The sequence below is a fragment of the Photinus pyralis genome, unplaced genomic scaffold (assembly GCF_008802855.1).
Source record: "Photinus pyralis isolate 1611_PpyrPB1 unplaced genomic scaffold, Ppyr1.3 Ppyr1.4_LG2, whole genome shotgun sequence".
Taxonomy (NCBI): Eukaryota; Metazoa; Arthropoda; class Insecta; order Coleoptera; family Lampyridae; genus Photinus; species Photinus pyralis.
Window position 1 is genome coordinate 42,754,394 of NW_022170403.1, and position 27,470 is coordinate 42,781,863.

General features: G+C 35.2%; 5 protein-coding genes across 6 annotated transcripts in view; 3 read left to right on the forward strand and 2 right to left on the reverse strand.

Moving 5' to 3' along the window:
- Nucleotides 1-753: 753 nt before the first annotated feature.
- On the reverse strand, nt 754-2,648 carry LOC116163393 (NADH dehydrogenase [ubiquinone] 1 beta subcomplex subunit 5, mitochondrial). Its single transcript, XM_031477286.1, has 4 exons — nt 2,477-2,648; nt 2,219-2,427; nt 2,058-2,164; nt 754-967 (listed from the first exon to the last, which is right to left on the reverse strand). The coding sequence occupies exons 1-4, from the start codon at nt 2,535-2,537 to the stop codon at nt 829-831; spliced, it is 516 nt and encodes a 171-aa protein (XP_031333146.1). The 5' UTR covers nt 2,538-2,648; the 3' UTR covers nt 754-828.
- Nucleotides 2,649-4,646: 1,998 nt separating this feature from the next.
- LOC116163391 (arginine-hydroxylase NDUFAF5, mitochondrial) lies at nt 4,647-6,119 on the forward strand. Its single transcript, XM_031477284.1, has 4 exons — nt 4,647-5,263; nt 5,313-5,652; nt 5,700-5,842; nt 5,898-6,119. The coding sequence occupies exons 1-4, from the start codon at nt 4,856-4,858 to the stop codon at nt 6,045-6,047; spliced, it is 1,041 nt and encodes a 346-aa protein (XP_031333144.1). The 5' UTR covers nt 4,647-4,855; the 3' UTR covers nt 6,048-6,119.
- Nucleotides 6,120-9,288: 3,169 nt separating this feature from the next.
- LOC116163394 (adrenodoxin-like protein 1, mitochondrial) lies at nt 9,289-10,088 on the reverse strand. The gene is made up of 3 exons (XM_031477288.1): nt 9,932-10,088; nt 9,830-9,881; nt 9,289-9,778 (listed from the first exon to the last, which is right to left on the reverse strand). Exons 1-3 carry the CDS (start codon nt 10,032-10,034, stop codon nt 9,427-9,429), a joined length of 507 nt encoding a protein of 168 aa, XP_031333148.1. The 5' UTR covers nt 10,035-10,088; the 3' UTR covers nt 9,289-9,426.
- A 264-nt stretch (nt 10,089-10,352) lies between these two features.
- LOC116163392 (alpha-ketoglutarate-dependent dioxygenase alkB homolog 6) lies at nt 10,353-11,188 on the forward strand. The gene has a single exon (XM_031477285.1). The coding sequence runs from the start codon at nt 10,474-10,476 to the stop codon at nt 11,119-11,121; it is 648 nt and encodes a 215-aa protein (XP_031333145.1). The 5' UTR covers nt 10,353-10,473; the 3' UTR covers nt 11,122-11,188.
- A 7,517-nt stretch (nt 11,189-18,705) lies between these two features.
- Nucleotides 18,706-27,470, forward strand: part of LOC116162925 (monocarboxylate transporter 4) — a 52,555-nt gene continuing 43,790 nt past the window's right edge. Inside the window, exon 1 of one of the 2 annotated variants that reach the window (XM_031476690.1) lies at nt 18,706-18,852. In XM_031476690.1, the coding sequence (XP_031332550.1) occupies nt 18,778-18,852 (75 nt within the window). In that variant the 5' untranslated portion in view covers nt 18,706-18,777. Of the gene's footprint in view, nt 18,853-22,317; nt 22,758-27,470 lie in introns of those variants that run through there. The other variant, XM_031476692.1, reaches the window with a different exon arrangement.

The window sequence follows — 27,470 nt, forward strand, 5'->3', positions numbered from 1 at the left end:
GGGTAAGTCAACGTCTTCCGTGTCTGCTTGATAGACCCCCCTAGGAACATTACAATATTATTATTTATGTAAAAAAAAAACAGAAGAAAAAAGCCGCGATAACCAATGCGGGGAAAGCACTAATCGCCGGGAAAACGGTGCCGGGGTGTATGTCGCCGTCCGCGCCGGGAAGGGATGTACTAATATAGTAACCGGCCTTCATATCATTCCTGGTTCATCGCTTAGGCTTAGACGTTCCTTCTCTAAGGTATGTACATCGCATTACCGACGTCTATGTTACAGCTGTGTTGGTTGCCTATAAGTAGGCGGAAAATTTTTAAAAATTCGTTTGCTTCTGTCGCAAAAATTGGTAACGACCGACTATATTAATTACAGTTACAAAACGCAAAAAGTGAAATAATAATTATATTAGTCAAAACAGTTTGCACAGCAGCAATGAAATCCGCTTATGAGGATACGCGATTCAGTACTCATTTTTCATGTAAACCGGTTAAAAAAGCCACCATCGTCTTGAAGCGATTTTCTGCCACACTATAAGTTCCTACATTTTGAAACTAACTGTCACAGACACTATGAATATCGCCCAAATTCAATTAAAATAGGTAGGGTAGACATTAAGAACGGTTGTAAAATAACAAAAAATGTACTCTTTGTGTAGGTCGCATATGAGAATCCCTGGTGATTGAAAAAGTCAACTAGTGAAAATACTTATGTGACCGATTAAAATATATAATGGGCAGTAACAAAGCTTGATTTCATTTCAAAAACAGTATATTCCACTTGAATGAAATACATCACTACAACATAATGACTACAGTATGAGTAAATTTAAGAACCACGAATTTCTTCTAACTTATCAGCTGTCTCTCTCGATATTCTGTGATATTTCGCCATAACGGGTTGATAATAGTAGGCTTGATAATCATTTCTCTCTTTCATTTTCTCTTTTACTTCCTTCTCCAATTTTCTGAAATTTAAACGTTAATTTAATAACTTTTCAAACCTCTTCAACCATTTTTAGCGTATTTCCATAAAAATTAAAAATCAATTTTTATGTACCATAACTTTACACTTTTACCGTTTATTAACAATCCCCGAGATCGTTTATAATTTTGTATTGTCTGTATGTCTGTCTGATGACTTTGTTTAGAAACGTCGAATCGCTTTGAAAATTGGTGCGCAGGTTCTCAAGGATATTATAAAGGTCGCTATTGTTTTGCAGTTACGTAGACTAATAGGCTAAATAGTTGCAGCCCAAAAACTGACCAAACCTCCAAAAAATGTGGTTCTTTTATCATTCTTGTTACAAAGAACATATCAATGTTCGGTTTTCTGTGTGTGGTAAATATTTCTTACACCTCGATCAACTATGCAGGAGAAAAAAAAAATATGTGCGCATGCGTAACCTAGCTTTGGTATTTGCGCAATCCAATTTTATTTATTTTACAAGCTATGCTGATCTGGTAGGCCAGAATCAACCCCTGTAAGGTGTGTAAAATTGATCGGTATTTAGTTGTATCAGATAGATTATTCTCAAATCAAATTGTAAATCGTCTACAATTACTTTTTTAATTTGTTTAAAGTATGTACAGAGTTTCCTACATGAAAACACAGACAATAGTAAGTTTGTCTGGACTTGTATTTTTCTTATATAAATGATGGAACACGTGTGTGAAACTTTACTTTAATCCTGTTGGCGACTGGCGACTGTTGGTGAAAATTCATTTCATGACATTTAAAAATAGTCGCCTTACACATAACGATATAATACACTATAATAATGACATTTATTGAGTACCTACTTCACTTTAATATGGATTTCCATCCTACATGACTTAAGAATATACGTACTTGCATGTAGCAGCAAAAATACTAGGGAATAGAGTTGAAAATAAAGCAAATGAAACAAATACACTGCAAACTTAATTTAAGTTTGTGTAATTTTTTAACCGTTATGATAAAGGCTGATCTGATCATACATTTTCGTCTGTGGTGTTTGATGAACATTAAGTCTTCAAGCATGTTGTAAGTCTATAGTATACAAAGATGCATCATACCTTAAAATTCTTTTCTCATTTTCTTCGTATAAGTGATGTAAAAACTTTTCATAGTCTTGCTGTGGATTCGTCAGAATATACTTAGCCATAAACCGACTTATAGGACTCTAAAAATAAAAGCGCCCTCATTAAAATAAAGCATACTATTCGGACATAATTACGCGATGGTATTCCCAATGCTTCGGTTCATAACCCTCTGGAATTTCTGAAAGGGTTGCAGGACCTATAAAGATGTTAGCACCAACGGTAATAAGGGTCAGAGGAATTACGCCAAGAAGGATGTAGAAATGGGCGTAGTCTTTAAATTTGTTCCACTGCCATCGTGAGGGTTGGTAAGGGAAAACTCTATGATCGGACATACACCGATTTACTAAAATCAAATATTTTATCTTCCATGATTATGTAATGCATATTTAAACCGGCGTTAGATGTCCTTATCTGTTGCAATAGTATCGGCCTTAATGTGCTTAGAATAACCATTTTTTCACAGTAAGAAGTCTATACTTGGGTAAATAAAAGAAGAAATGAAGAAATTTTCAAAATATGAAAAATTACTTTTGACAGTTGTCAGTGATTACCAACACACAACCAAGTCGGGGCAGATATACAAAGTGGCACATCAAACATTTTTGAACTTGCAGGTCGACGTTCGACAACAAGGCACTGGTGTGGTAATTGTTTTTTTTTGCCTGTGGGAATGGGATGCCTCGGCGTACTTTTGTTTAATCTAATTTTAAGTACCCATTTTTTTTGTTCATAATACAAACGCAGTCCTTGTCGTATATTCAAATGAAACCAAGCTAAAACAACACACTGTATGAATTTCAACGTCAAAAATATCGAAATAATGATTATTGGCTAAAAACGCTGAATGTCCCATTATAATTCTATAGCAATCCTGCAACATCCTCACAGTGCTTCATCAGGGTTTTTTTCAAATTCACTATACTTTAACACATCAAAGACACAGTATCTCAGGTTTCCTAAATTATCATCAATATAGCAAAGATAAGCGAAATAATAACTATAGTTGATCACTACCAAATTTTTGAGTAACTATCAACGATTCTTTAAGTTGGAAGAAACATTGTATATGGTGTTCTAGCCAAATTGAATTAATTAAATTATGCATTTAGAAAGTGATCTATATTAAATATAACTCAACTCATTAATACCTACCACGCCCTGGTTGCTTCTTATATAAGATATGGTATACGCTTTTGGGGAGCGTCAGCTATGGCCTCTGAAATATTTTTAGCGCAAAAAAGATCATTCGAGTCATAGCTGGCATGTCCAGTATTCAATCCTACCGGGAGGAGTTCTTCAAGGGACACAAGATATTAACCTTAACCGTTAACCAGCATTTTTATCTTTGAAATATACAATTTTATTCACCAAAATAGTAATAATAATCCTAACACAGCTAAAAGACACAAGACTCTTTCTTCTCAGAAACACGCCACGTTATCACAACCCAAACGCAAAAACCTAAACAGCACTCTGACTCACAATTAACATACTGTAATATCTCCACCTTTAATACAAGCAACCGCACAAATACAACTTACTGAGCAAACAAACACAATAAAAAACAAAATAAATACAAGTAACGACAACGCGCATACGAAGCCTATTTGGGAAACGCTGTAGGTAGGTTGTAGTGCCGTCACCATTATGATGTCACCTTGACTGCTTTTATATAGGGTACGTTCCACTTAACGCCCGTAACGATCACGACCGCGGTTTTGTCGTTCCACTAGCTTAGAGGCGTTGTGGGCGAAACCTTAAGTGGAACGCTTTTGAGTACGATGTGACGTCACGCGTGAGTGAACAGTTTTCCAACATGGACGCCGTTGAGGAGTTCGTAATGCGTAAAGGATACAAAGTGGGGTGGATTATGAATTCAAAAGTCACATTAAGTTGGTAAATATTTTTTATTTTTAATTTTAAAATATTGAAAACGACTTTTGAATTTCTATCATAAATGCTGCGGCCATACTTAATACGATGATAATGAACTCTTCTCCCCAGAATTTCATCTGGGAGTGCTGCTGCGAAAACAATTTCTCTTCTTCATTCAAAACTAACGTGCATTCTCATTTTCATCCATCGTTGCATTACCATTTATAATCTATCATAATCATACATAAGATCTACAATAAAGAAAATTGTGTTAAAGCAGAATTTTCCTTAACAAATAGCTTTAACATTCACGTATCAGCATATATACTTACCAGTTTGTGCATGTAGAACATCCATAATGTAATGTCCACCACAAGGTTACGTTCTGAAACACGTAATTATATTTTCTCCATAGCGAAAACGAAAAATTTGTAACGCATGCGTGTTCAAACAATCAGTGTCTGACAGTTAAATGTCTCTAGAAATGTCTCCTGTCAAGAATGTAAGGTTATAAAATTAGAACGCCCACGCTGACCCAGGTACGATAGGCGAGCGCCGTGGGCTCGTTGCGGTCGCTAGTAATGACGTCATATCTGACGGTCGTTATGTGGAACGGAAGACGGGCGTCGTGGTCGTTAAGTGGAACGTACCCATAATATGCACCTTGATACCGTGTGCGTGAGACACAGTTTTACATGACAATGATTGGTCATAACCTTAGTTTCTCTATACTTTCATTCAACTATGTAAATGTTTAAAAGAAACAACTTCCTTCGCAATTTATATTGTAAATTGTTACGCTTATTCCCTTATGGATTGCTGATGACAACCAAGTGGCTAAGAAAGAAACGGACGAATTGATTGAAAATAGAGTACCTATTGTTCAAACTTCTACTATGTTTCTTCAAAAATTGTTAAACCTCAAAAATCCTCCAAGCAAATTGTCCTTTTGCACGTTTGCCTACTTACGGAGGAATAATGAAGAATTAGCAGCACATGTTTTTGATCAAAATGCAAAACGATTGCAACGAGAGCGAGCAGTGTCTGCTTCGGATGTGAAACTGTATGATTATTTGAAGAGTGAAATTGGTTATAGGCTGTCAGATCGAATTTTCGACATTAAAAGGAAATTTACATTAGCCGCTGATTTGGGTACCAGTAGAGGTTACGTAGCCAAACACGTCTCCCCATCTTCTGTTGAAGAATTAATTTTATGTGATAGCAATGCACAACACTTGAAGGATATTGAGGTACAAGATGGCATTAAAATTCGTAAACAAATTATAAATGAAGAAAGGATCGAAGTTAGTAGACCGACTGTGTTACGCAATTATTACCAATTTAATGCTTTAGTTTGAACCAGATTCGTTAGATCTTGTCATTTCAAGTCTAACATTACATTGGATTAATGATTTGCCAGGCGCTTTTAAAAGAATATTACATGGACTTAAACAAGATGGTGTGCTCATTGCGGCAGTATTCGGTGGTGATACACTGTATGAATTACGCTCATCTTTACAATTAGCTGAACTAGAACGACGTGGTGGAATATCTCCACATATTTCACCTTTTACACATGTGCGCGACATTGGAGGTTTGCTAAATACCGCAGGATTTACTATGTTGACTATTGACACAGATGAAATTATAATCTCCTATCCATCAATGTTCGAATTAATGTGGGATTTAAAAGGTTGATTTTTAGAAAATCTTGACCTTATAACCATTGCTTTCTTGAAGGGATGGGAGAAAACAATGCAGCAATCAGTCGAGAATTACATTTAAGTAGAGACACTCAATTCGCTGCTGCGGCCATTTATCAGGAATTGTATGGAAAGTTTGATGAGCAAAAAGGAAGTTACACTATACCAGCTACGTTTCAAGTTCGTCCTTTGTATGCTATTACTGAGTACCACATTTATTTAATGTTTGTTATAGGTGATCAACATGCTTGGATGGAAGCCTCATCCTAAACAACCGAAACCCAAAGAAAGGGGAAGCGGACAAATTTCCCTAAAAGATTTACATCGTTTAGATGAGATTATTAAGGAGGCTAAGAAAATTGGCAGTGATGATGAACGAAATTAGTTACATGTTAATTCACTGTTTGTGCTGTTTGTATAAGTTCTAAACCAAAAATAAAAGTAATTTTGAACATGCGATGGAAAACAAAATTTTCCTAATCTGTTTTTAACGCATTTCCCTAAAGGAACATTGCACTAGTTACATTTGTTTTCAAGATTTTTATTGTATCAGGTTTGAAGATTGAAGATCTCCAGATGCGGTTTTTTGCTTCTGATTATTTTGTTATTGTTTGCAACAATCTGTAACTTTTTGAGTAGAGTGGTACAAGGAAAGCTAGGGAGAAAAATTTACATTTGGAAAGTAGCTTTAGTTATTTTCTTTAATACTTAGGTATTTGATATTTACCAAGAAATAGCATCCAAACCCATCTGTAAGATGAAATGTCATTATGTTAATTCAATGAATGACAGGATTTCATAATTTTTTTAAAATCCTTTTGTAAACTTTAGTACATCCTGAAACAAAAACATATCCCCTGAACCCAGGCAACAAAACTACAACTAGCCCCTCACGCAATCTTACCGGGCAAATCAACCCGCAACTTAACTAAACAGACAGTGGCTATTGGTCAGGGGTCGTCAACCTGTGCAAAATGTTTGCATAATTACTGGAAGGATGGTATAAGAAAAAAAGAATAAGTGTTTTGTCGTTTTTCTTTTTCTAAAGGTGGCTTTAATTAATCAAAATATAATAATACATTATATACCAAGGTAGAGAAGTCCAGTATTATTACCTGAGCACCAAGATTGATTACATCCCGAGGCGCTTGCGCACGTTGGACGAATTAGTCTTCTGATACTGGGCCGTGGCTTCAAAACAAATAATCAACAATGGAACTCGCAAGAACCGAATAAATTCTTCAACGAAACGTAACTTGGTGTTGAACGTAGCAAAAAGCTGATTTAAATTTTCAAAGAAACGTAGTTCTGGGTTGACTATGTCAAAAAGCGACGCTTTTCTTGTTAACGTCCTATTTAAGGCGAATCCTTCTTCCGAAGAATTACAACAACCAATCATACACAGTTCACAACAAAGAGAGAAACAAAACTATCTTATCAACAAACGTTATTAGGTCAAGGAAATAGAGGTAGATTAATTTTTCTAAATCAATTTGGTTATTAGACATTAATAAATCCAAACTTAAATTCTACAAGAAATAAAATTTCAGCTCCCTTAACTACACAGAAAAGGTGATAAGTCACATCTACCTGTCAATTAAATTAAGCATTTACATTTGATAACAGATAAAGACCCAACAATTCCAGGAACTTTCTGTTTAAAAAATGTAAACAGAAACAACCTTGACCGCTTTCTCGTATGGCTTAATTTCCATGCCGTTACATAGACCAACAACCTTTGATGTAGTATATAAACAAAGCCAACAACAAATTAATAACACAAAACAGGAGACCTTCCTTGTCCATCTTCATTAGGATGTCCGAAAATTTTATCCTGCCGGACGAAATAAACACAGCAACATGCATGAGTGGATCTCGGTGAAATAGGGTGAACGATTATTGTAACATTCGAACGCTAATTTGAATTTTTGTTTCGAAGTCCTTTTTGCACTAAAACTCAATTCCAGGACCTTCTAGACTTCTTTTTTTCTACTACATGTTATCTAGTGCAAAATATAAGTATCTTATCTAGATACACTGAAACAAATGTATCTAGATACAATTTTTTAAATCTATGTATCTAGATACTCATAAAAGATAAGAGTAAAAAATAAGAGGAGAGAATATAACGGTGGTGGGAAATAGCATAACACGCGACGGAAGTCGTCCAAATATCACTTCCTTTGCGCTGGTCTGTTATGTCGACTTGACTTATCATAAAACAGAAGAGACGATGTCAGCTGTGTTTTATTACACCACTGCCAATAATGATGCGTTTCTCCCCACTCTTCTCGCACCTTTATCACTTCCTTTTTGTCCATTTCCGTCAAGTCCCCTTTTAATGTAAAGTTCTCTCCTTTTGTTTTTTACTCGTAGTATAAAGTATCTGTCACAACACTGCTATGCAGTGTGATCAAACAGTGGTGTTATTTGTGGTAGATACACCATGTTTTAACCAAATACACTGGATAGCAAACATGACTTTATCGTCTTGTTGGAAATAATTGTGGTAGGTAATACTATTGAAAATGTAACCATATAGTAAAATCTACCAACTTGGTTAAACCAATCAGCTCAATGGTAATTTTGAAAAAAAAAACATTGCGTACAGAGTATTAATAGCCACACTGTTTGTACTGGGAGATCAAATATGAGTGAATGTCCAGTCGCCTTTGGAAGTTCGAGTTAAGTACAATTTTCCATGTAAACAAAAATTCAGAAGATGACTCGACAGCAACTCATTTTTGATCGCATTGTTATACAGTCACTGTATATAACACGCTTGTCGAACACGCGATCTGATGGATTTGAACCAGACATATGATTATTTGAACCTACGATTGAGTATTACTTATAGATTTGACCAATCTCAACTTTATAATGCACGTACGCACAGATTACCCTATGTGTAATTCAATTGACTCTATCCAAGTTTTTGAATATTCATGAAACAGAAAAAAATGTCAGGCATATTTTTTATGACAACTTAACTCTCCTTCATCCACCTACACTTATCACAATGTAGAGAAAAAAAAGAAAGGAACATTATTTCTAAATTTCCAGATTTCTACAATTAAGACAGTTTGGATTTATAATTCTGCTTAATAATTTTGAGAAAATACTGTTTGTCTGTTGGTCATCTTTCATCAGTGATTGTCTGAAACTAAATAAATACCTAGCATTTTAAATTAGCAACATTTATATAAAAAATTTGCTCTAAAGCTTCATCTTTATTACTTTCTGAAATACAGCTGCGCGACATGCCTATATTAACCACTAGCAAGTGCCTTTCACGCAAGTCATGACAGACCCATATTATTGTTAGATGTTGAGTGGCAAAGAAAAATTTAATTTTTAAGTGGGCGTGGTTTCAGTGCGTTTCGGCTGCACCACACGGACCGGATGGAAATGTACATAGATCTTGAGATAATACTCCTTATCTACCAATTGTACATGCATACATAAGATTCATTTATCTTTGTAATTTTCAGACATTTTAATTTATTTATTTTATGTCTTATATGGAATGCAGGCTAGAATTACATTGTCATTACTTGTACAAAGTTACATGAATACCAGGGCGGTAATACCTTTCCATTAAATCTGCAAACGTAACAGAGTATCTATTCAAAGATCACATTAGCTTTTACTTTAATCATATACATTTTAAAACTTATGTGGCAAGCCAATAGCCTTAAATAAAATGTACAGAAATCCCTGTATACAAAAAAAGGTAACAGTATATTACTTATACTAGGTCACATTCAATGTGGCTTGGGAACATGTCCATCAACATAGAAATTTCTGGTTGCTTGTGGTAACTGCAACTCCATTCCTTCTAATTCTTTAGTTAAGATAATTTGGCAACCCAACCTAGAGTTCTCCTTTAAAAATGGGGCCATATCTAATAAATCTTCTTCTTTTTCTAAGGCATCTGGTAATCTAGATAGATAATCGTGATGTACATACACATGACAGGTTGTACAAGCTAAAGAAGCTTCGCATGCCCCTTCCATGGGTATTTCATAACGATGTGCCAAATACATAGCATTGTCGCCTACTTTGCCTTTAACTGGTACTTTCTTACCATCTTTTGTTATATACACAATATTAACACTAAAAGTTGTAGAAATATACTTAGCATAGTTCTTATTAATACGTACTTACACTTCATCCTCTGACTTTGGATCTTGCCATTCGTATTCACCATGTTGCAATCCTAAACGAAGAAGGTTAGGGTATTCAAATACATTAAATTATTTAACATACTGGCAGTTAAATACAGACAACGCGTATGGTTTTGTGTAACAGTGGTTGCGCTTCCATACGACGCAATCGAGCGTACGTTTTTAAATAGTTTATGTAACATCATTGCTTAAAAGTGTATACATATTTTATAGGTTATCTTTTTGTTGTTATTAGTCATTTGACATTGACGTTTGACAAAAGTTGTGGGGCGATGGAAATTCTTATAAGATCTAAAATATTGCATTTGACATACTAAGACAGTATTTCTTATACTATTTTTAAACGTTTTGACAATGCATTTGTGCTCTATTTAAATTTTAAATGCTAATATGTACCTAATAGTAAAATGTACATTTTTTAGGATCAATCGCGAATTTATTAAGACAAAAAATTTAATAAGGAATTTGGCAGTATGAGAATTGATTTGTTTGTCGCACCGCCATATTGAATTTAAAATTTGCACAATTGAAAGATGGAAAGTTTGGTATGAACTTTAAAGGTTAATAGATAACTTCATAAACAATTCAAGTTTAATTGGTGCATCTTTGAGTGTTTCCCGTGATATGGATCACTTACACGAATTCTTTGTTCCGGAAGCACCACCTTCTGTTTTTTACATTCCCGAATTCATCACCAAAGAAGAGGAGACTCATATTTTAGATAAAGTGTATTCAGTACCAAAACCAAAATGGACACACTTGTCTAATCGTAGGTTGCAAGACTATGGAGGTGTTCCACATAAAAATGGTATGATATGTGAAAAAATACCTGCGTGGCTTGAACTGTACATGAAACGAATCACTGATCTTAAAGTATACGGTGACAAAGAAGCAAATCACGTTCTTATAAATGAATACCTACCGAACCAAGGTATAATGCCACATACCGATGGCCCTTTATTTTATCCCACAATTGCCACAATAAGTTGCGGCTCACATACAATTTTAGAGTTTTCCTGCACAGATAAACGTGATACTGTTTGCAACTTGTTATTAGAACCTCGTAGTCTTATTATTTTGCAAGACGATATGTACACTAAACATTTACATTCCATAAGTGAAGTTACAGAAGATGAAATTACAGACAAATGTGCTAATTTAAGTAAATGCAAGAACTATAAGCTAGGACAAATCGCTGAGCGAGAAGTAAGAATTTCGCTGACGATTAGAAATGTTCCTAAAGTTTGTAAACTAAAGTTGTGGAATTTATAATGTGATATACAATTTATCCTATTTTTCTAATGTAATATTTGTTTTATTAAATATGTCTGGTAATTCACTGTATGTAGGCTGGGACGGCGACTGGTAAAATGTACGTTGGGGCCCCACCACATATCGTTATATTCATCAGCGCTATACCATTTCTCAATAAATCAAACTGGAATGCAGGCTGTTTAACGCAAACGGTTAACTCAAAGTGTTTGAGCCGTCATTGATAATAATATAAATCCGAGTATAAATGTAAACATTTGCATTCCAACATAGTTTTCATGATCTATTGAAAGAAAATATCATGATCATTTTAGGAGGTGAATAGCAACTTTAATATTTTAAATAGAACACACCCTGTTTTTTTATTGCATTTTAAAAATCTACATGAAAATCTACGTCCTTTGATACCACGTTTCCCTACACCCAGCGGCAAAGGATCTAAAGTTATTCAAGGTTTTTCCAAATTTTTGACGTTTGCTCTTCTTTTGAGCCCTGTACCTATGACCCCTTTGCCTTGGATTTCAAAAAGTTGACCAAAACCATGAATTGATCTTAAATGAAAATGCTTTAAATTTTGATCGCCTTCTACAGGGTGTTTTAAAACTAATGGTCAATTTCAATAACTTCAAATGAAATGAAAGTCATTCTGAAAAGCAGAATGGCACGAAAAATATCTATTGAAGAGACATCCTTCCAAGGAGCTGAACTGCTCTGGTTGATAGGAATGATACCACCCACACACCTTAAAAATGAGCGATTCTGCCCTTGATGTATGTGTACCAAATTTGGTTCCAATCGGTTTAGCCGGAAATGAAAGTACAGACAGACCGACCCACATCATCGAGATTTTGTTTGATTCGAATTCATGGTGCGTCAATTAAAACGTGTATTTCCATAAAAAAAAGTGGGGGGTCATTTTTACCCTTACTAACGTGCGGGTGGTCTAAGACCATGTTAACACAGATTTAAACACTCCAGATAGCAGATGGCATAGGAAAAATAGTTGCGCGGTAAAGTATTCAAGCAGGTATTGCCTCTATGTGAGATTTCAGTAACTATTAAGTTTGCAGGTATAAGTAGTGTTTAAATCATATCTTATATATATGGTTTAAATCTGTGATGTTAATGCGTGGCATAAATAGGTGCAGGCAACCAACATTACACGGGATTTCCTGTAAGAATTTAATAATTAAATCATGAAACCCGTTTTAAAACTCTTCTTCAATTTTTAGATAGCTCTCCACGCTTTCCGTTTTCAAATAAGCGCAAAATTAATTAAATCCGCGTTCGGAAAAGTTCATGGTGACATCATTACAAAAATGTTTCGAATCTTCCATGTAATTTTTGCAGATTTCAAGAGAAATTTCGAGTTGGTTGTCTATAGCCATCTATCCCATATATGCATTGAGCCCATATGAGAAGCTTCTTTTCAAAGTGCAAGTCCATGTTTTTAAAATTTCAAGTCAACCCTTAATGTCCCTATTATCAATCATAATAATCTAAATTATTGACATAGATTTTGTATGCCGTATTTTAATATGCAACGCTCCTATTAACAAATAAAAAACATTTGGAATCCATATAGTCGTTATAAAAATTGTTAAGTTATTTATCTTGTCCTAACTCAAAATCAAACTCAAAAATGGACTATACATTTAAGAAAAATTCCCTCTGTATATTTTTCGACATACCTGGTCACCGTGGATTGAAAACACCACCACATTCCACAAGATGGGCCTCAACGTAGACCCACTTGGCAGAGGGTGCCAGTAGGAAATTCAGCAATTGACATCCACCTACTTAAGGGGGCTAGGGATAGAGGATAGGCAACACACAATGGTCACTGAAATTTGCAATAAAAGTCGAAACTTTTGAGTAATTTTTAAAGCCCAAATATTAATTCTAACTAGAGGTCTTATCGGAAATTGATAGAGATATAGAAAGTCATTAAATGTAGCGATTTATTTTTTTGATAAAATAATTTAAGTCGTGTATAAATGATAATCTTGAATTTACTAAGAACGCGAATACTGGCCTTAGTAAAAAAAATATTGAAAAAGTAAATCCGCACAATTTATTTAGTAACTAAGTGGATTAAAAAAATATATTACGAACTGCTTCAAATTATCAAATAAAACGTAATTTTTACTCAAAAGTTTATATAAAAAATATAGCGACGGAAGAAATGCAATACCTTCCATACAATGACGATAGGCAACTCAGGTAGCACTTTTACCTGGAAAATATTAACACCTAATGACCATTATACTTATATACAATGGTTTATGACCCTATTAGACCAGTAACAAAAGAATCTCAATGCCTTCCATTTATTCGTCTATTAGTACCAACGATAATTGACCGATAATGTCAATAAATGTAATATTCAGGAGTAACAACGTTTTAATTTTTTAGACCCGTTTCATACATTTTTTTCATATATTTGATGTAGGTGTATTGTTACCTACTTATCAAAAAGCAATTTAATAATATCCATTACATAAAAATTATGTACAACTTGGACGATGTACCTATAATAGATAAACATAAAGAATTGTTTGTTGTCGGCACCTTCTTGAATCTAGCAGCTCTGTTAAAAAAACTGTTCATACAAAAATTGATAATCTTGTGTCTTACATTACATACCTACTTTAGGTGACAAATCTCAACGAAAATTTCAACCAGCAATTTTATAGACCAATGAAATGCGGATTTCGTGTCACATTTCCATGGCAACCAAGGAATTTATCGTAAATTTTTTGACGTAAAAAGGTAATAATGTTTTGACATAAAACGTCACTTTTTCGTTGAGGGTTACTATGGTGTGAAATTTTCTTACCGAATACCACAGTGCTTGAATAGAATTTTTTTCTTGCTCACGAGTATTTTGCGAAAGTTCAAATATTTGTGAGCTCGAAAAGTTTCCGGAAATAGCAAGCACTAGTAGTATTACAAGTGATAATTTTTTATTTCAGCATGTCGTTAGTAAACAATTGTCAAAGTCCTCGTGTGAGATCTTGTCGAAGCTACCACATTCCCTTCGTCGGTACTCGCGTCCGACGTCCCGTGCATCCCCAATTTGCGTTTGAAGTTTTACTCCACCATCAGTAAGATCTTGGCGGGGGTCACCACATTCCCTTTCTCGGTACCCACTTTCGACGTCTCGCTCACCCGCAATTCGAGTTTGAAGTTTTTACTCACCATCAGTTTTCAGATTGTTTTCAAAATGGTGCCGTTGGAACGATCTTGTAAACGGACACAACAACTGCGTGGAGAAAATTAATTTTTTTCCTAGGTACGAAATTAACCTCATTTTACAAGGCGCACGTCTGCGAGGGGTGGTTGACTTAGGGCGCCCAAAAGGTATCTTCATCTGGGTTAAGTGGAAGAGCATGGGGTTAAGTGGAAGAGCAGACTGTGGCATTGCCGCAGTGCTGAACTTCGCCCTTAATGTACTAGAGCTATGAGAAGTGCCCCAAAAATTGAGAACTATTTTGTGGAGAGTTTTTAGCAAAATTCATTTAAATGCGCGAATTGTGGGTGAACGGGACGTCGGAAGCGGGTACCGACAAAGGGATTGTGTTAGCTTGCGATAAGATCTTTTTGATGGTGGCTAATACAATACTGATGTGCCCCACAAAAATGCGCTGATCTCTCTTCGATCCCACACGAGGACTTTGATAATTGTTTAATCTACCTGTGCTTTTGATAATTCCACTGTAGGTTTGACGGCTAGCCAAACAAACTAATTTCGTAAACCATCAGGCGAATGTCGTGTTGGAATTGGAAAATTTCCGAAAATCTATTAAAACATTTTTTGTAATGAACAATGAGTCATTTATTTTGTTGTAAATTAGATCAGAATTCAGATATATAATTAGATAAATGGGGGAAGGTTGAAAACGCAGCAAATACCAGGCTACATTGCGGAAGCCATGCGAAATATCGAAAACTGTTCATCTAATTGAAGAAAAATACCATTCTTACATCCGCGCACCTGTGAAAATCGTTATCATATAAATTTAGAAATCTATGGGACCGTAGTTTGATCGGATGTGATAATTGTTTAAATAAATCTGTGCTATGAACCACAAAAATTGAAGACCAGTTTTTCTTGTTTCGGAAATTGTTCCCTTCATTACCCAAGTCCAAATCTCAAAAAGTCATTATTGTAAATCCCTATATAGGAAGTAAGTAGGAATGATATCTTAGAAAGTAATACATTAGTAATATTTTTATACAGGGTGGTGCCTAGCGCGACGCAGCACAGGGATTTCAATGGTAATTTCTTTATAGTCAATTACTAGCTCCCCTAATTATTTTAAAGCAAAAGTCCAAATAGGTTTTTTTCAGACAAAAAAATACTGTTCATACTATTACTCATAATTTTCCGTTTTTCAAAACCGTAGAAATCGACAAAATAAAAAGGTTCATTTTACAATAAATCAGATATGCCTTGGAATAAACTAAAAAAACAGCGATAACTTTTCATTATTTTGACGTGTATTAAATAAATTTATACTTGTTTATAAATTAGTTAATCATAAAATTGTTTATCATGTATTTAAATGAAGAGAAAGAGGAAATGTTGAAGTTGTTTTATGCCCGCCGAATATACCTTTAAGAACAATTTTTCCTCAAATCAATTTCTTTTTCTTCGATTATGTACTCTGGTTCCGGAACATGATACACAAATAGTATCTGATGCAGATGCAGCATTACGTTCTCTAAAAAAACATTACTCCACAGACGCTTTTTCTTCCGTCGGATAGTTGGAACAGAATTAAATATGAAAATCGTTCGACGTCAAACAACGATAACTTAGATGCGATGCGCTTGTAGTTTGTTAAAAAATTCCAAAGCATCACTGATTTATAAAAATCTAATTTTTTTTGTGGATTTCTACGGTTTTGAAAAACGGAAAATCATAAGTAATCGTATGAACAGATGCAGTATTTTTTTCTCTGAAAAAAACCTATTTAGACTTTTGCTCTAAAATAATTAGGGGAGCTAGTAATTGGCTATAAAGGAATTACCATTGAAATCCCTATGCTGCGTCGTGCTAGGCACCACCCGGTATAGGTATGTAGAGCTTTCAGCTTTGATTTCCTATTCTATATTCAAAGGTTTCCAGTATTAGTAAAACTGTAAAACATCAGGAGAAAGTTGAAATTCCATAAATCAGTTACTTTTGTTGAATAGCCGCTAATGAGGGTCTGGAATCTGGTTTTATTGTAGGAAAATGAGGTCATTTGCAGGTAGCTTATGCCTGGTGAAACTTGTCGAATTGCACGATTGGTTGCCTATATAATTATTTGCGTAGGCGCAGCTTAAATTTTGAATGGCCTGTCCCTAGCCGCCTTAACTAATTGCTACATCGATTAGGTACTTCGCTTAATAAAGTCTCAAACAGATGCTACCGTGCGGAAAAGTTAAGTTTTGAAAAAACGTATCTTTTCATATTGATATTGAGATTGACTAAAGAATAATTTTAAAAACTGGAATCCAAACCGAACGGTTTTTTGACGGTGGATTACAGAGAGTTGAACATAAAAATATGTAAAGAACCGGTGAACACCGAAGGTAATGGGATTTTGCAAATAACGGACCAATGCTTTGAAAGAATTATTTGGAAATTGTTTACTGCCATTTGTAAGTCATAATCTATCATCGAAAGTGTTTGTTTATTGAAGTGAAGGTTTGTAGGGTGAGTAGGCTGAAAAGTTAGACTTCGTTTATTACCTTTATTTGGTAATCCAAATATTTCGGACGCACTTTGTTGTCCTATCTCAGAGTGGGACCACTGGGAAAGATTAACGATTAGCAAAATAAAATTAAACAAACAGACAGGCTTACAATTGTGTGCACTAAGCCTGTCTTTTTGTTTAATTTTATTTTGCTAATCGTTAACCTTTCCCAGTGGTCCCACTCTTAGGAAGGACAGCAAAGTGCGTCCGAAATATTTGGATTACCAAATAAAGATACTAAACGAAGTCTGACTTTTGAGCCTACTCACCCTACAAACCTACACTTCAACACCACCTAAGACCGAAAGAAAAATAATCCACTTAGTCTTTATTTATACTGACCATAACATAAATGGAATAACAATAATTTATACTTACTTGTAAATTTACATTATTTACACAGACCGTGAACTTTCCATTCTACAGTAATTTAATTTAGAGATTTTAGTCTATAACACAATAACATGAAGGTAGTATTTTATTATTAATAATGGAAAAAGAAATTTTCCTTTCAAACGACTGTGAGTGACGAAGGTAACGAAAACTAAGTGCTAAGTGGTCGTCATTGGGGATATAAACAGTCAGAAAATTAGTCATGTACGTGCTGTAGGTATAGGTGTTACATCCCTAATGCAACTTAAGCGTAACGTTATAAGAAAAATACGTGCCGAAGATGAGGCCGGGACATTTCGCCGAATGCCCACAACGCCGACACGATTTTTTGAAGGTCCATATCGCCGACTAGGGACACTACGCCGACGGACGCTACGCCGACCGTGCCCAACATTGCCGACAAGTGAACAAGGGACACTAAGCCGAACGTGACCATAACGTCGACTCATACAACACTTCTTAATCAAGCTGGACGGTGTGCAACACCAAGTAGCTTTTGACGTTAGGTTATTGTAGGTTCAGAATATTTTTTTTAACTTTTTTCGAACTACAGACTCATACGAAAATTCTTAATCAAACTGGACGGAGTGTGAAGCAAAGCAGCTTTGGATATTAGGTTATTTGTAGGTTTAGGACATGTTTTTTAAACTTTTTAAAATGCAAACTCATACACTGGACAGAGTATGAGGGGCCTGGATTTTCGAACAGTCGGCGTTGTGGTCACGTTCGGCTTAGTGTCCCTTGCACACGTTTCGGCAATGTGGGCACGATCGGCGTAGTGTCCGTCGGTGAAGTGGGCATGGTCGGCGTTGTGTCCCTTACACACTTGTCGACGATGTGGGCACGGTCGGCGTAGTGTCCCTAGTCGGCGATATGGACCTTCAAAAAATCGTGTCGGCGTTGTGGGCATTCGGCGAAGTGTCCTAGACCCCCGAAGATTTGTAAAATTTTCAGATATGTCGTGACACAATTCATTGATATAATTATGCGGGCATGCGGCATTGTAGAGTATGCGCGGTAAACTCCTGAATCGACCAGCCGCTGAACATGATCGTCTCTAGCGCTTGGGTTGTCAAATTACAAAAAAGTTATTAGTTGTAAGTATTGTTTTCAATTTGTATAGGTAGGTATAAGGAAAACAAGTCTAAATTATTATACGTATCCTTTACCTGAGCTACATTTTGTAGTAGCTGCGTTCCAATATATTTATTCAATTACATACTTTTTAAATCATTGAAAGTTCATAACGCACAACTTGCGAAACGAGCCAATTCTTTCCAAAGAAAGTGGCTTATTATTCTTTCTATTCGCTCAAAATATGTTTTACAAGTAAGATGATTTAAGACAAACTTTTGCCGTCTACGCTACTGAGTATTGAATTCAACCCCCACATTGGTATATCAAATCCAGATACAGATGTTTGTTACTTGTTAGTGAGCGGGGTTGCGCTGAACGTTCGGGACGCGCACGGTTTGCCACTGCAGGCCGGCCTCGTTGATGAGCCCCCTGAGGGGCCATGGGGCCTGCTATAAGCAGAGAAGATGCAGAGGATGATCCCGATGAAGACGTTCAATGTAGACCATCAAAAGACGTAAGTTTTAAATATTGATTGGAATCGTTACTCATTGGGAAACCCTTAGATGATTATAGTTAGGGATGATGGATATTGCATGTATTATGCATTTCTCATGTGTGTACATTTGATATTCGAATATTATAAACCGACGCCACATTTCTTTTTTTCTCTTTTACACACAAATCTCGATTTTACAAAATGGCTTCGAGTTTCTAAAATGTTGAAGATAGGCACCTACCTACATTGAGAGTATGTAGTAACTAATAACTGCATCTATTTTTGATCAATATTTTGATTTGCTTAACTATAACTAGGTATAAAGTCAATGGCGAAAAATGGTTAATCATTAAATAAAAATCTTATTGAATATACCTCGATTACTCTAGCATTCTGCACTTTTGAGGATCTACCATTTTCCAACATTCTTCAAACAACTTAAATGTTATCTTCTGTAAATTGGCAAAATTATGCTCCCCACTCACATGCTACCTGTTATAAAAATTATAAGTACGAAGTATAGCTACTACTTTAGTGTACTACTACCTACTATTTCAACCACCTCCCTGTCGGACTACATTTCCCCATCCCCCCTTCCTTAACCCAAACGTTCACTAGTCCAAAGATCATGATCTTTGACTACTTAGTCGTACGGACACAATTTAAGTCTGCGAGTTAAAAGGTCTCACCTTGATCTGCATCTCAGATCCGGTCATCTGAAATGACATTTTTAACTATAAATAAAAGTATAGGTACCATCATTCGCGTGATCAATTGGGTCTGTAGTCTGTACCAGGGTTGCGATCTCAGTATGAAAGATTTTGCATCAAAAAATTTACACGATTGTTTTTGAACGCTGGATAAAAGAAAAATGATATTATAATTATTGTAACATAACAGCGCCATTATGGCATATATTTGGTCGTTAAATATTCTAGGATGCTACATTGGGGGATTGTATGCTGTTGGTTTCTATATAATCGCAATTATCCTTTTACAAACAGCTCCTTCAAAAGCGTAACCGAAATCTGCAAAAAATTATTTGTCAACTTTTTACGATTTTCTTAAAATTCAGGGAACCCCTGGTACCACCCTGAAGTCCACTTTGATGACTGTGTTGTGTCCTTTGTTGAAACCTTCTTAGATTTTTTGAATCGGAGAAGTCTATTTAGAAAGCTTTTAAGAAATATTGTTGGAAATTTTTCCTTCTTGGAAAATGTTTAGTAATCTTCTTTGAAATTATAGAAAATTCCATTAAAACAAAAAGTGTAATAGTACAATCTCGTTTGGAGACCTTTTTAGACATTCTTCGAAGTCTTCTTAGACATTGTTCTAGAGATCTCTCATTTGAAAATTTTTTCTGGAATTTCCTTTAGATTTTACAATCTTCTAAAAAATATTTTTCAGAATCTTTCAGTGTCTCTTAAAAATCGTCCTCGTATCATCTACTTACGAGGAATTTTTCTTAAATATATACATATGGGGCTATGTATACTTAAAAAAACGGATCAAATAATAGAACCATGAAAGCCGATTCAAAGTTCCGTAACGGGAAGCGATACGAGGTAACAGTTTAGAAATAAGAAAGGTAAGATTTTGCAAAATTTCGTTTTTTTTTCGGTTATCTCCAAAAGTAGTCGGAATTTATGCAGTTTCAAAGCTGCATTTTGTCAAGCATCAAAATAAACAACTTTGTCAAATTTATCCTACCTATCTATTTCTTACAGTTCCAGAGTTATCCCCATGGTGGCCCTCGAATTTGAATTTGAATAGGACAATCGTCTATAGTTTTATTATTATTATTAGTTTCCAGTGAAAACCGTACCAGATAAATCTTAGACTTAGAGTACCATCCGGAATTCTAAACGAACTCAAAATTCTAACCGGAAACTGACCTGACTGTTCCAATACCATGAAACACTAAAAATCCTCTTAATTTATATTTCATTCATAAAACTATAAAGAAAATTTTAGAACTGATGAGGGGTTGTCCAGAACTCTAACTCTCCTCTAGAAAATGTGTATTCCTCAAAACCAAATGTAAAAATCATCCAGTTTTTTTTTATTAGACGATCGCAGATAAATCTTTACTTAGAGAGACGTTCAGAACTCATGAAGCCATCTGGAACCGAAATCATAACTCAACCAATTTTAACAAAAAAAATTCCCTAAGTATTTTGGGAGCATGGAATTCGAAAACGCCTCAATGTTTATTAACAGGTTCGGTTTAGGACAACTGATCTCAATTATGGACGGATGGACAACAATCGGAAAGTATGAAGGGTCTGAACATAGCAGATAATATAATAAGATAAATACCGACTGGAACATTATTACTTATTTAACTTATTGTTGTTTTTTTAGTGAACTCCCTAATAGTATATTGGAAGACAAGTGTTACAATGTGACCTATTGTAATACTTATTGTTGTTTTTTTAGTGAACTCCCTAATAGTATATTGGAAGACAAGTGTTACAATGTGACCTATTGTAATACGACTATCTTGTGGCACGAGTGGCGTAGCGAAGCGGAGCCACGAGTGTCCACAAGATAGGAGTATTACAATAAAGCATTGTAACACGTGTTTTTCATACTATTTTTTCTATTTCGGGGCTTTAATTTAATTAAAAAGTAATTATCAAAAACTATAGGAAACTTTAAAATTAATATGTCTTAAGTTGGCAACACCATTTACGTTGGCAAATTTTAAGTTGGCAGCGTAGATAAACACAACACTGACATTTGGAAACTTTAAATTCCGTGAATGTGTAATTTTTTACTCGTAGATAAATTTATTTATGGTGGATGTGTAAACTGCTGATTTGGAATGTATTAAGTTCTTCGTGTACCAAAAATCAAGGAAAACACATAAATTTTACGTACGTAATTTGATTTCACATCTGATGATTTGACGTTGACGTCTTGGCGAACTGCCAACTTAGAGATGAAAAGATACCAAAAACAATGTTACAATGGAACTCATTGAAACACTGTTTTTGCCGAAAACAGTTGCTCAAAATTCTCATTGTAACACCGAAATAGAAAAATATTCTTTTGTTTTTGGCACAGAATGGCAATAGGCAAATAATCTGTACAACGCAATGACCGAATACGGGAATTCTATAAATTTTAAAAATGTTTGCCAAAAACATCCCCCTAATTACTTACCTACATTGAGATTACTTCGTCTTCCCCGTTATAAACTTTAACCTGTTTTTTTCCATCTTCGCCCTTTTCGCAACGCGGAAATCCCCCTGTATTGTTTTAAAAATATCCAACAAAAGAGCAACTCCGAATCAGCTGATCGGTGTTTTGTGGAGTTCTACCAGATCAATAAGACGTGAACTAGAAATAACTTCAATCGGATTAAAAAATTATCTTTACTTGATTAACTGCCTTGTCGGACACATTCTCTCTTTTTACATATTTAGTATTTGCAAGCACGCGTTACCAAAATGTTTTCTTTTGTGGTTGAAATAGCATGTGATGCTTTTTTTATGACGTGCACGTAAACTTGCGAAGCTTACGATTTCGTGGAAGTGGTACGGCTCGGCATTTAAACCATCGATGACGTCAGGCGTAGCGCCCGTCCATCTAGTGAATTTATATTTACGACAAATAGATGATGTTATGAGCAGTTGTCAGTTCCAGCAACTGAAATACTTAAATAAAAGGTGTAACATGACTATCAGTTGCTCCTGGTGTGGCACTAAGTACAGTGAAGGTACTCGTCGAGGAGTGTGTGCGATGTAGATGTAATACCATTTAGCAAACGTTGATATCTAATCCTATTGGTGGACCTAATACAAAAGACGATCGACCTAAGCGCGCGGTATTTAAATCAACAGTGTATTTTCTAGTCATTTTAAAACGTGAATATGTCGAAAAACGGAACAAAAATCGTGGGTAAACCTGTTGCGAGGGTATGTTTCAATTTTCTATTTACTGTCTATTTTCAGTCGCTCGCTTTGTTTCCACTTTTAATTGCCGCACAAAGAAACTATTGTTTTTTTTTACTACAGTTTGCATTCGACGATTTGTCGTACTACCGTTTACGTATTTGCTCAGTTTGTGAACGCCCCCGGCAATTTTTTTGCAATAAGAAATTTGCACCAAACTTTCGATTTAGTAAGAATTAATAAATCCGGTTTGGCACACTTTTCTTTAAAATAACGCGCTGTTTACAGTTTTCGAGTTGGGCGAATTTGCAATACACCTAGCGTTCCTTTTTTCCTATGTTTTATTCGATATGTAGGCGGTTTGAAACACAGGATGTTCCAAAGGTCTTCGACCACGCAGATACTTTCTATAGAGACAAAACAAATTGGTTCGCTAGTGTGGAAAATTGCCTAAAAGTTAAAAGACAAAGAATACAATTCAGAAATTTAGGTGTTGGCTAGTTTTCCTTTTCCTAATGGGAAAAGTAGCTGGTGTCGGAAGTCTGTCCATCCGTCCATTTGCTCTAACTGGAATAATTAAAATGCAATTTTGGTAAAAGATCCTTTATAGCTCACAGGTCACGACAAAATATCTTCGTCTACTCATCCCTACATCTTACATTAAAATTTTTTTCAAAATTCACGCAATTGAGTCGTTGTCGCTGGTACGCTTTGGATTTCAATCCGCAATAACTGTATAACAATCCGATAATCGATGCGAACTCAACGGCTGAACGGAAACGACTGTTTTTTAATTTTTCCACATCTCAAATTTTTAACGCACGTTTATAAAACAAACACAACATTAAATATTACGATAAAACACCTGTTTATAATTCTTTTATTAATTTAATGACATTGAAAAAGTACAAAATTTGCAATTTACGAAATTTGTGTTTACACTCGTGTTTACATTTCATAGGCCAGTTTTTTCTATATCTATACTATTCAATTTATTTTTGTATTTTACATTTTCGGTGGAGACTCTCAAAGGATACCTAAGTGGTAGGCCTCGGCGAAGCGCATCGACTAATGATTTGTCATTATCTTGATCCTTGAGAACAGAATACCAGAAAACTATGGATGCGCCACTACTTGTTACCATGACCTAAGTCAATATTCTACATAATGTGCGGTTTGCAACAATTATTATTACATCCGGATTACCAGATGGGCGTGGAAAAGTGGTATAACCCTTTAGTGTTATTTTTTGCAATACACCAAGCATGCAAGCATGAAACATGGACATTGTTTATCCTTCTCTACCAATTACTGTATAGTGTATTTTGAAAAGTCCGAACCATACGTTAGTTGTGCTGTAATCTAAGATAACATTGCTTTTGTTTAATATGTAAAAATATTGACGACCTTGATTATTCGGTGCTAAACAAATTACTGATTGTAGTTGCGATTTTAAATAAACAATCAAATAAGCGAATAATTAAACCCACTTCTTTTTGTTTTATTCTTATCTAATGTAGTTAATACCTTTCGCTTGAAAATTTATCTAAATCTTATTTTTAGGAAAATTAACGTAGCAGTAAAATGCGTAGGTATTTGGTGTACCGTATGAAGCCAAAATCTTAGCAACCACTTTTTGAGCGTCAGCAGCCCGTTTATCGAAATAGATACCAAATAATCATAGGTATACCGACCGAAATTACACCCATAATTAAACGCGAGAGATAGTAGAATAACCCCCCCCCCCCAAATTATTAAAGTACTATCAAATAAAAATAAATTGCCTCAAAACTTAACTTTGCCGTATTTTGTTGAAATCAACTCTCTTTATTGTATTTTCTACTCACGCACCGCTTTGCTTGTTATTGAGCGCACGCAGTTTATGTAATGTACAGGGTCGCTAGTAAATATGGAACGAAAGGTCTCACGCTCAAACCATTTTAGATATAACCATGAAAATTAAAACGCTCCATTTGAAATTATATCCCATATTTTGAGGTCAAAAAGATTTTTTTCTTATACAGGGTGTTTGAATGCGACAACCATCTTGAATTTTTTTAAATGACAGCATAGGTCATGTGATGCGTCATTAGAAAGCTTATTTTTTCTCTTTCTTACTACCTTAAATATGTATGTTGTTAAATTAGAAAATCATGCAGAAGAATTTGAAAAACTTTGCTGTAGGTACGTTTGGCTTCTTTAGTACGTTAAATTTAGATACCTTTAAACTCGCCTTTAAATTAACAGAACGTCAAAAATTAACAAAAAAAGCAATAAGCAGGTGTTTAATAAGTGACAAAAACCCAGTACATATGGGTTGTTTCCTTAAAACTATTGCATGACATGCGAAATAATTCATAATTTTGTGGAATATGGACCATTCAACAGTTATTTCTCCATTATTTTCTAATTTATCACCATTCAATCCAAAAAATATATCTTAAGGATTGGAGAAATACAGCAATAGGTTTTTAAAATTATACAGGGTGCTTACAAACTCTGGTACTTTTTATGCCAACGTTTTTGTCGACTCAACCCAGATTGTGTAATGTCAGTAGGATAGAAATTTGCCAGCAGTCTTCACCGGTGTGAAAAGAGCGACCAACGCTGTCAACGCATCGTTGGAAAGCTTATTTTTCCTTTATTACGATTAGGCAATAGGAAAAATACAGCTACGCAAAACTAATTTATTTATTAGAGCGAAATTATGAATAATACAACAAGGATTGTTATCTTGTCTCCTGATATCAATTTGGCGTTTAGTGCCCCCCCCCCCTCCACAAATTGAGTTGAAAATAATTTATTTAATTTTTTTCGACATTTTTAATTAAGAGGAAGATGACAAACAGGTATAAGCCTTGAAGTCCTTTGAAGATAATTTAAAATTTAAATCATACTAGACACCTAATGCTTGGTAACGGTAATGATATATCTCGGACGCATTAACAAAAATGTCGCGGTAGTTTCATTTTGGAGCACACATTTCATAGACGGTAGACATTTCGGTCGTGACAACAGCGCATTTTGCGAAGATCGGTCCCTGCGTCTGTTCAGGCACGATGCGTTCTACACTAATAGAATGCAGTCAACATCTTAGAGAAAATATGAGCGATATGAAAATTACCTGGAAGGAGAATAATTACTCATTAGTCATTAACAATTAATTTTATTATACAATTGTGTATTCATTTGAAATTACGCCTTTTTCACACGGTAAAAAAGGGATGGGTCAAAGAGACAAAATAAGCTACAGAGAATTGCCAATTAGAAGTTTGACTGGGATAGCTGCCAACATTTCCTTTATTACAAGTGGACATTAACTTTATAAAACAAAAAGTGGAACATGATGAGTTCGAGTTCTCTGAGAGTATTGGGTGGTTAAATGGCAGGTGACTGTACCTCAAGCAGTAATAAAGATAGAGTTTTGCTTTATACAGGGTGGCAATTTGAAAACTTACGACCCCCCATGTCTTAGTAAATAAACGAGATATTTAAAAAAATCAAAATCCGTTTCGGTCATTCGGGGGGGGGGGGGGGAGGAAATCACAATGACATAGTTGGCGGCGCACCCCCTCCAACCCCCTGCGCCCCAGCCACCCCAACTTTTAAATCTTAAATAGTGACACGCCATGTGTGATACGTCGTTGGAAAGCCCTGAAAAGTGCTTTCCAACCATACCAAATAGCATTACATTTAGGTTAGTAATTATCAAAATCAAAAAATAAACTAATATTATACATTTGAAATCTGTCGTATTTAAAACGCAACCGGTGAACATAGACGAACTAAGACAGAGAATAATTCCATTTAATTGCTTCCATAAATAAGAACATTGGCCCTGCACATCATACACAAAACCAATTTTGGAAAATGGCGCTACATTTGCTTTTATTCCAAATGGCTATGTATCAAAATTCATTTAAATCCCTTCATAAATAAGAAAGTTTGCAATTCGGTCTGTAAATGGTAGAGATGCGCAAAGGGCACTGTGAATGCTGATCGATTAGGCTCAACTTTTGGAATTGTGTTTCATATGGCTAATGCTATGCGCATATTGAATTTCATGCAATTATGTTAATAACTAACGGAGATGTCAAAAAGGGCCTACTTTATTTTTTGGTTTACATTGCGAATTCACGAACTCCGATCTACAAATTTGATAAAGAATCCACCTGCAAAATTTCATCGTAATCGGTCCATTCGTTTATGAGTTATCGTGCTAACGGACGGACGGACAGACACCGCAAAATTATAAACTCGCTAGGAGCTCGTTAATAAACTGCACCAATATAGACAACGAGCGACAAGGTAACTTCCGGTTGACGAGTATTGACCAAAATTTAATAATCCTTTGACCATTGGCTACCTATCACCACAGACAAAATACTACAGACGGCTCATGAGATATACGAAATGTTTGCGCTGAAAAAACATCCGTCTGCTAGCGCTACTGCCGTAAAATGTTCAAATGCTTAGCTCGTAAATGCACTTTTTTCATCGTAAACGAATGGTTGGAAACTGTACTGTAATACTGTTAAATAAATATGAGAAGGCATGCGTAATTTAAATGATTTAAAGAAAAGAATATCATATTTCCTTAAGTCAAAACACTTTATCTGTAGGTCAGGATATCCCATCTCAGGTGCATATTATAATTACGAAAGTTAGGACATTTGCAAATAAATTTTCTCGTTATTTTTTTACGGATACGGATTACAACGGAATGACACCATTTAT